This window comes from Lampetra planeri, chromosome 3 (genome assembly GCF_965212315.1).
Source record: "Lampetra planeri chromosome 3, kcLamPlan1.2.h2, whole genome shotgun sequence".
Taxonomy (NCBI): domain Eukaryota; kingdom Metazoa; phylum Chordata; class Hyperoartia; order Petromyzontiformes; family Petromyzontidae; genus Lampetra; species Lampetra planeri.
Genome location: NC_136109.1, coordinates 10,694,785 through 10,704,267, shown reverse-complemented (window position 1 = coordinate 10,704,267; position 9,483 = coordinate 10,694,785). Strand labels below are relative to the sequence as shown.

Genomic DNA, 9,483 nt, shown 5'->3' with positions numbered 1-9,483 from the left:
AATCGTCCAAAATCGCGTGACGTCCTTCATGGACGGCCCCATAGACTAACAACTACCCGTAGACTCAACACGATCCATAGACGACTCAACGCTGCGCCTCCGATTATAATAATCACGGTTGGGCTACGTGCTGTGCGAAATAAGTTCCACGTGCGTCCCTGGGTGTTGGGTTTCATCGACACTGCCGCAGAGTCGAGTGGGTGTCAAATGGCCGCGGTCCCTGACTTTTTTTTTATATATATAAAGGAGGCAGCTGTCGGAGCGATTTGGTGATTCGAGTTGGGTTTTTAATTTCCCTTTGAGGCCGCCGCTTCCAACATCGACAGCCTTTCGTGAGTGTAACAAAAAAACGTTATCATCCACATCAGCAACAACACCTACTACTACGACAACAACAAACAAACAACATCATCATCATCAGTTACAGCAACATCGTCGTAAGCTGCCGGGGCCCGGAGACTAAACGGAATCGCGTACGTAGTCTCTGTGTGTGTGTCTGTCTGTGTGTGTGTGTGTCTGTCTGTGTGTCTGTCTGTGTGTCTGTCTGTGTGTCTGTGTGTGTGTCTTTGTATGTGTCTGTCTGTGTGGCTATCTGTGTGTCTGTGTGTGTGTGTATGTCTGTGCATGTCTGTGTGTCTGTCTGTGTGTGTCTGTGTGCGTGTCTGTGTGTGTCTGTCTGTGTGTGTGTGTCTGTGTGTGTCTTTCTGTGTGTGTCTGTCTGTCTGTGTCTGATTTTTGTGCAGCCCATGGGCTTGTAATTACCAACACGCTCTTCCGGCATCGGCGCATCCACACAACATCATGGATGCATGCCGGGTCCAAGCAAGAACATCTGCTGAACTACATAGTGACGGACCAGCGGATGCGAGCCAATGTCCTTGACACCAGGACCTACCATGGAGCTGATCTGCCCTCTGACCATCGACTAGTCATCTATAAGATGCGCCTGCCATTCTTCCACTCCGGTGGTGGGTGTACACCCAGGACCCCATTCCAACCTAAAGTGGCCTGGTCTCAGTTAGCTGATGAAAGTTGCAAGCGAGAATTTCATCATCGCTTGCAACTGGGGCTGGCATCGTCCCCCACTCCTCCTGATGTCGAGGGTAAATGGGCGACGTTTAGGACTGTGGCTCATGCAGCTGCAATGGCTGCTTTGGGTACGCGGTCCAGACCTCCTCAGAGACCCTGGCTGACAGAGGAGGTGTTCGGGATATTTGAGAAAAAGCGACAGGCCCACTCTCATCGGCTACAGCATCCCACGTCAGAGAATGAGGAGGCTTACCACAGCCTTCGCTCGGAGGTTTGGAGAGCAGTGAGGCGCTGCAAGGATGGGTGGTGGTCGCGGGTTGCTGAGGAGATGGAGTCTGCCTCAGTGGCCCATGATCACAAATCACTATTTAACTCCATCAAAAAAGTAACACAAATACAAATATCGCTGCCTGCTCGGAATTTATTTGCAATTTTTGTATGTAATCAGGCCCCAGAGCACTCCACTTCTCAGTCTGGCTATCCAGGGTTTTACCGTAGCTTCAAAGACCAATTATATTGATGCTACGTCCCCTTGCCCATTATATGCATTTCAGTTCACCTGTGTTAATATCTTTAACTTTACAATGTTCTAAACCTGATCATGATTTTCAGCTGTTTGTCAATGGCCAGGGACCAGGTTAGACATCAATTGGCACTGATGCTGGCAATGGCCTGGAATCAAATTCGGATAGAAGGGCTCATAAGGCCATCTATCTCCCCCTTAAAAGAGACAATTAGTCTCAATGTGCACTCAACATCATCAGCCATTGTCTATCCACTGCTGGAGGAATTCATCCCCATGTCGTCGCCATCCCTCGCAGTTCAATGTTGCTTCCATCCATCTTCACGTGAACTGATTTCATCGCTGTATCTCCACGGTGGTTGTGAGAAGTTTCTTGTCCTCGATGCATTCATCACTGTTTTCAAATATTTATGTCCCATCAGAATGGCATGCATGGTAACCACCCAAGTGCTGGAGCCAAGCGGGGACTTCCCGGCATGGCTGGAGGCGCAGGGCGTGAACGTGGAGGTGGCCCAGGCCATGGACTCAGAGCTGGGCATCCGGGACTATGGGGTCCTGCGCGCCTGCGTCGGGGATGGCCTCGTGCGGGCCGAGCTGCTGGCCACGGCGCGCGACCGCCTGCCCTTCGGCTTCTACGCCGTGCTGCGGCAGGTGGTGAAGGCCTTGCAGGGTGCCGAACCCCACGACGCTGGGACGCCGCGCTGGGACGACGCCGCCGCTTCCTCCCCAGGCGACGTGATGCTGGGAGGCCTGGTAGAGGTGCTGCTCGTGCTGTTCAGCGGCTTGAGCCGGGAACTGCTGCTGTCCGTCCAGAGGCTGGGAGACATTGATAACACTGGAATGTGTGCTGTTGGCTCACCTTCAGCCAACACTGTCGTTTTGCCTGAGAACAGTGTGATGAATGAAATTGAAGATTACAAAGTGAATGGTAAAGTTGTATTCTTGTTCGCCGACGTTATTTTATAATCTTGGTTCTTTCGGTAAAGTCACGTGAATAGAAAAATAACAATAATAAGATACAATTTAAATAATATGATAAAAAGAATACTTTAAAAGTAATAAAAGCAAAAAACCCACGGCGTTTCGATCGCAACACAAGCAGTCTTCATCAGGTGGAGAAAAAAGTGGGGGCAAGCCTCAAAATGTAGCTGCTTATGAGGCTTGTCACCACTTTTCTCTCCGCCTGATGGAGACCGCTTGTGTTGCGATCAAAACGTCGTGGGTTTTTTCTTTTATTACTTTCAATTTATTCTTTTTTTTTGCATTTTATTATTTTTTATTTTCATTATTTTTGTTTTATATTTACGTGACTTTACCGAAAGAACCAAGAATATGAATTCTTGCAGAAACGAAAATTTTAAGTCTATACTTATTTTGTAACATTAAATATCTCATTTATGGTATTTAGCCATTGGATTTAGCAAACTTGTAAAATAACGCATTGGTTTGAAAAATAAACCCGTGAATGCATTATGCTTTACACAGATGAAGGTGAGAAGAACTTCATTCCAGATATGGGAGAATCGCAAGCTGTGGACGCATTACCTTTAATAAAGACGGAAGCCCTTGAAGGTAAAACCAAATTATAAACCCAATTTTAACATTTCCCATTCCCCTCTAATAATAATATTCATCCTTTTGTCAATCTACTTCTGTATGAAGGCCTCCCCACCCCACGTTGGTCATGATAATTGCTGATCATACTTCACAAAACTGCTTGATGCCAGTTGATGAAGGTGGTTCTCAGGACTGCTTCAGCGGCTTGAGCCGGGAGCTGCTGCTGTTCGTGCAGAGGCTGGGAGACATTGATCACACTGTAATGTGCGCTGTTGGCTCCCCTTCAGCCAACACTGTCGTTTTGCCTGAGAACAGTGTGATGAATGAAATTGAAGATTACAAAGTGAACGGTAAAGTTGTATTCTTGTTCGCCGACCTTATTTTATAATTTTGGTTCTTTCGGTAAAGTCACGTAAATAGAAAGAAGAAAAATAATTTTTTTTTAAATAAAATAAAAAATAATAAGATGAAATAAAAATTATAACATTAAATAATACATTTAAAGTAATAAAAGCAAAAAGCCCACGACGTTTCGATCGCAACACAAGCGGTCTTCATCAGGCGGAGAGAAAAGTGGGGGCAAGCCTCCAAATATAGCTGCTTATGAGGCGTGCCCCCACTTTTCTCTCCGCCTGATGAAGACCGCTTGTGTTGCGATCGAAACGTCGTGGGTTTTTTGCTTTCGTTACTTTCAATTTATTCTTTTAATTTTATTTATTTTATTTTAATTTTAGTATTTTTCTTTTATTTTCATGTTTTTGTTTTCTATTTACGTGACTTTTGGATTTAGCAAACTTGTAAAAGAATGCATAGGTTTAGAAAATAAACCCGCGAATGCATTATGCTTTGCACAGATGAAGGTGAGAAGAACTTCATTCCAGATATGGGAGAATCGCAAGCTGTGAACGCATCACGTTTAATAAAGACGGAAGCCCTTGAAGGTAAAACCAAATTATAAACCCAATTTTAACGTTTCCCATTCCCCTCTAATAATAATATTCATTCTTTTGTCAATCTACTTCTGTATGAAGGCCTCCCCACCCCACGTTGGTCATGATAATTGTTGACCATACCTCACCAAGCTGCTTGATGCAAGTTGGTGAAGGTGGTTCTCAGGACTGCTTCAGATTTCACCTGCCACAAGTAAAAGCCATGGCCGTGAATCAAACTCAGGGCTGGGTTTTTAGCTTAGTGTGTTAACCCACTGCACCATTGCTGCAACATTCACCTCTTTGTGTTTCTTCATCTCTATCTGTGTCTATCAATGTCTGTATCTGTGCTGTGTGTCACTGCTCTCTGTACTGCCGTGGGAATGCATACATCCTAATTTTCATAATGTCGAACACGCAATATAATCTGAAAACACATCGGAGAAGCGCACATTGATTTGAGAGTCCACAGAAAAGTGCATTACCGTTTTCTTGAGGGAAAGGTGTGTATGTATGTTTAACTTATTTTGCACGTACGCAGCCAACCGTGCTTATCGGAGGTGCGGGGGAAGGATAACAAACTAAACATGAAAGGCAGTTCTAAAGAAAAGAGTTTCCAAGTGGTTAAAACTGGTTTCCCAAATTATGTTTAATAGTTTTTGTTCCTTCGTGAAAAGTAAATTCACTTTGGTTTTTAATGACAGTCCAACTATATCTTGTTAACGGTTGAAGTTTTTAGTTCAGTTCAACTCTCTGGTCGCTACTAAATCAAATGGGAGAATAGAGAGACAACAGTTGGCATGGAGTCCCTTCCAGAACCAGCCACAAGGGTATGAGACGGAAGTTACTGTATCAACTCAAGTGCAAATGTGAAGCATTTTCAAATGTCCGATTTTTTTCGCTTAACTGCCTATTGCTCCTTAATAACATGTTCAATGGTATGCCCATACAGGTTCTAGTGACATCGAAGGTAATTCAGTGCAAGCTGTGGTTTCACTCCAAGCAATGGGAAACCATTTTGCGAACGTTGGTGATGTTGGTGACATTGGTGACGTTGATGACGTTGGTGACGTTGGTTCATGTTCATGGCAACAACAGCAGCAGCAACAACAGCAGCAGACAGGAGACAGAATGCGAAGCTGTCAAGTTGACGAGGTGGAAAACATTTCTCTGCGCAGCATGTACACGTCCAACCCTCCAGCAAATCGACATGTTCACGGGCGACAAGCGCCATTGAACATTACCGAGGCTCTGCCGAGCGATGTGCGGCAGAATCCTGCTTTTTCAGAGGAAAATCCAGCAGAGCGCCAGCTTTTTATGGTGGGGTGTGGTTCGCGACAAGCGAGCGTGAACGTCAACTCGCCGAAGCCGTATGAGTGCACGGTGTGTAAAAAGAGTTTTGCGTGCCTCTCGCTCCTGCGGTACCACCATCGCGTGCACACGGGAGAGAAGCCGTTCTGCTGCAGCGTGTGCAACCGGTCCTTCTCAAACTCTGGCAATTTGAGGGTCCACGAGCGCACGCACACGGGACAGAAGCCGTACCGGTGCGATATTTGCAACAGCAGCTTCTCGCGCAGTCATCACTTAAAAGGTCACCAGCGCACGCACAAGCCTTGAGCAGAAATAGTGGTGCAAGAAATGCGATTGTTGATTTGTGCATAATTGATTTGTACTACTTTACATCTGTGAAAACTACTGAACATCTGGGAAAAAGAGATAGCTTATCGAATTCCTCCAGTATAAATACATATTCTGATTTTAATAATTTTGCTATCAGGTCATGAGGCAAAGAATCCATTCAGAACTATCACATAGAAGTGCAACCCTTTGTGCCAGCGAATGGCCTACTTGAGCAGATCAAATCCATCCTCGTGACCTATGGTGCACACAGTCGAGGTGTTGTATCCTAGCCCTGCTTCCATCATTGATATATAATGAATGAAAACACACCAAAGCGCAGCAAACTGCAAAACACCAGGTGTTGTTAAGTAATGAACTGGAGGAGGGCTAGGATGGCAGAATTTGCAACCTTGCTTCAAGGAAAGATAAGGCCTGATAAACGGGCACACGTCACCCGTGCAGGCGGCAGAGACAGTGGGAGAGTCAGCCAGACATAGTTAAGGCAAAAAGCCCAACCATCCTGCATGGTTTTAAAGTAACGTCAAAATTCGAAATTCAACAACAGAGTAGGCTAAATTATCGATCCTCGCGCTCGCTCAAATTGGAGACCAGGCTGCGAGCTACATCAATGAACCATTGCCATTTGCTAATCCAATACTGAATGTTATTATTACTGAAGTCAAAACGAATTCTATGACCTCAGCACATGGGCAAATAATAGGGCAGTGTCAACTCAAAGGCAATTAAAGGAAGCAGAGGCGCCTTTGTCTAAATCACAACCACAGAAAGCCAGGAATCATCACTGATTGTGTGTTTAGGGATTCCGAGCTAATTGGAACACGTGTGCACAGGGGAGGGAGCTGATTTAAACAACCCTGCACGTCTGAACGTGAGGGGGCCTTTGTCCTGAAATTAATAACACTCCCAGAGCAGAAGGTTGGATGACCACAGTGAGACGAGAATAAGGGTGTTGTGCATCTCTCAAGGATGCAGGCTCAGCTGAACAGCGAGGCTGCGGGGGTCACCAGAAGTTCGTGTTCGCCTAGTTAAGACAAAAAGCTCAAGTATTCTGTATTGCTATTAAAGTCACGTTAAAGTCGGAATTTAACAACAGGGTAGGCTAAAGTTATTGATATGAAATGTTATTTCCATACTTTAATACTTTATATACAACTCGACCCGAAGCATAACGGGATGAATCACCACCAGGTCGACTATAAAATACATAATAAAAGAGCGATGTTAAACCCAGGGTCGGAGAGAAAGGGGAGATCCCGGCCGTCTTTGTTTTCCCGCAGCGCGGGATAGGAGTGTGTATACGCTCGGGGAAACACCTCCACTTGAGTCAAGCACCACGATGGGAAACGACAGACCTTAGGTTACATACAGAATCATAACTGGGAAATGGTAAGGGACAAATGTTAACTTAAAACTTTTTAACCATTTCTTTGTGCGTCTGTGAGGGTCGGAGGGAGTGTGCCCCTCCCTCCAGGTGGTGCAACATGGACAAAGATGCCTATGAGACGATTTGTAACGTCTGTGTTTTGGTTCATGAAGAAGGCCAAACAAGAGATAATATCGCACCCAGACAGAGAGACGACCTCGAGGCAATTTGTAACACCTGATTGTTTGCTCGTGGATTTTATGGAGGGAGTATGACAACGGAATATACCGTGGGTGATGCACACAAGGACATACGGACGTACGGACACACACATGGACACACCTACCTACGGACAGATCCTGACACAGTAAATCGAAAGAAACCCCGCCTTGTGGGCAGGGCCCAAAGGGATTTTTCGGCATAAAAGAAAGGACCCTGAGCATTGGAAACCAGTTCGACCGGGAGGGTCGGCTCAGGAGTTCGACCGGGAGGGTCGACTCAGGAGCGAGCTGCGACCAGCGGGTCGGCTCGACTCTTCAGCTCGTCTGGGACTCAGCCGAGTTCGATCGGCTCACCGGAGCCGGCTCTCGGGGCTCGACTCAAGCGGCTCCCCATCTCCTCTGCAGGCGGGCAAGACCCGCTTGACAGCTCAACTCGGCCTGCGTGGGTCAACCTCTGCCGAGTCGGAGGTCTCTGCTGCCGCCGGAGAGGATCGGATCGCGGTTTGGCGACGAGGCTCGTGCTCACCCTGGTCGACGACCCAACACTGCACGCTGCGAGCGAGCTGTGGGCGCCACCTACCGACCGGGTTCCGAACGGCGACAGCATATCAACGGGCATCCAAACCAAGTTCACCACGGTGACAGGGGAGCGACTGATACGTATGACGCGCACCGCCCCCTCACCACACGACCACCAGGCGTCTGTTTGACATAAAGAACCGACTCCGAACACTGACTATTCAAGACAACTCTTACCACTCAAACACACTCGAACCCATAAGCCATCCGTGGCTGTGAAGGCATCACGACGAGACCGAGTGATGGCCATCCGTCGCTTATAAGAGTATTCGTAATTTTTATCTTTAATATTTAGTGGGCTGTACTCTTAATCGCATAAATTCCCAACAGATCCATCAATACGAATTGATTCTTGGCACCTCCTTCCGCCGAGCCACGCTCACGTGGGGAGTGGTGGCCCACCAGATCCTTATCAGGTGATCTGGTCCCCAATTAGTAAACTTGGTATAAGATAACGATCTTCGGGAAAGGAGTACCGTCGCAGGCCCTTACTCCGAGCCATTCTGTTGTCAGATAACCTGCCGATGTATCTGTTGAGATTGGTGCCTTTAAGAATAATAACTGTTTTTGATTGTGTTTTTTTTATCGCCGTATAATCTTTCAAGTATCTTTCAGTCATAATCGCCGCACGTACTCGCATCTTCTACAGAATATTCAACTGTCCCGTGACCCAAGGTGCTAGCAACGTGATAAGGGTTGCGTATGATCAATAAGGAGTACGGTACTGCGTGAACAATATTGAGTAATCATTCATTAACGTTAAGGTTTTTCTTAGCATAGTATTTGCATGTTTTAACGACTCTCTCTCACTAACAACCATCGCGTTATGCGGGATCCATGTGCCGTTGTCAAAGTGAAATCAGACAATCGTTGATGATACTGTATTGATGCCGTGTTGACGTTCCGGGATTGAGAGTTCGCATACTATATCATAGTTGAGATTGAATTAGTAATAAATTGATTAATACAGAAGTGGTTGTGTGATTCTTTCCTGAAATCTATGCATAAGATCTGCTTCTGCGTTGAGATCTGAACTTGGTGACCTTAATAAACACACTAATACATACTCAGTAAATGTTAAAGCGATAACGGGGTGAACCGGGGACCTAAAATATAAGCGAGAATGAGACGAACCTAGACAACGATGCCGAGTTAATCTAAGTTAATCTTGCATACTTACACCACACCTGCATAACTGCATACGATTAATTGCCTTATTCCGATCGATAACCCACCCTCGTCACCGAGGCGGGGTCTGGTTATCATAACGACTTGCATTATCATAATTACACCCACTCGCATAATTACTACGATTACCTCTCGAATTGGCATAATTAAATGTGCATAATTACATAAATTAACATATTTCCGGATAATTACACATTTGGCCAAATTTCATTTGATTATTATTATTTTCACTGAATATTCATAACCCACATATACAACATAATAATTTCACCCACGCACGCATACAACATAACAAATTTTGATACCCAACATATACAACAGAGGGTAAGGTAGTGCTTTTCCCTACCATCTTTCCACTGAGTGAAACATTTAAATTTTCTGAATTACATTTAGCAAAATTAAGTGCAGAATCTAATTTTACGTGATGGGTTTTTTTAATGGACAGTTATTGGT

The 9,483-nt window shown here is 45.6% G+C and overlaps 1 protein-coding gene across 2 annotated transcripts; it reads left to right on the top strand.

Annotated features, from left to right (window-relative positions):
- The first annotated feature begins 55 nt into the window (after window positions 1-55).
- On the top strand, window positions 56-8,814 carry LOC144717307 (uncharacterized). Of its 2 annotated transcripts, none has more exons than XM_078592780.1 (5): window positions 56-473; window positions 1,975-2,480; window positions 3,038-3,124; window positions 3,964-4,050; window positions 4,991-8,814. In XM_078592780.1, the coding sequence occupies exons 2-5, from the start codon at window positions 1,976-1,978 to the stop codon at window positions 5,653-5,655; spliced, it is 1,344 nt and encodes a 447-aa protein (XP_078448906.1). In that variant the 5' UTR covers window positions 56-473; window position 1,975; the 3' UTR covers window positions 5,656-8,814. The 2 variants fall into 2 exon arrangements, with proteins under 2 accessions (XP_078448906.1, XP_078448907.1); XM_078592781.1 differs by lacking the exon at window positions 56-473 and adding an exon at window positions 684-968.
- The last annotated feature ends 669 nt before the right edge of the window (window positions 8,815-9,483 follow it).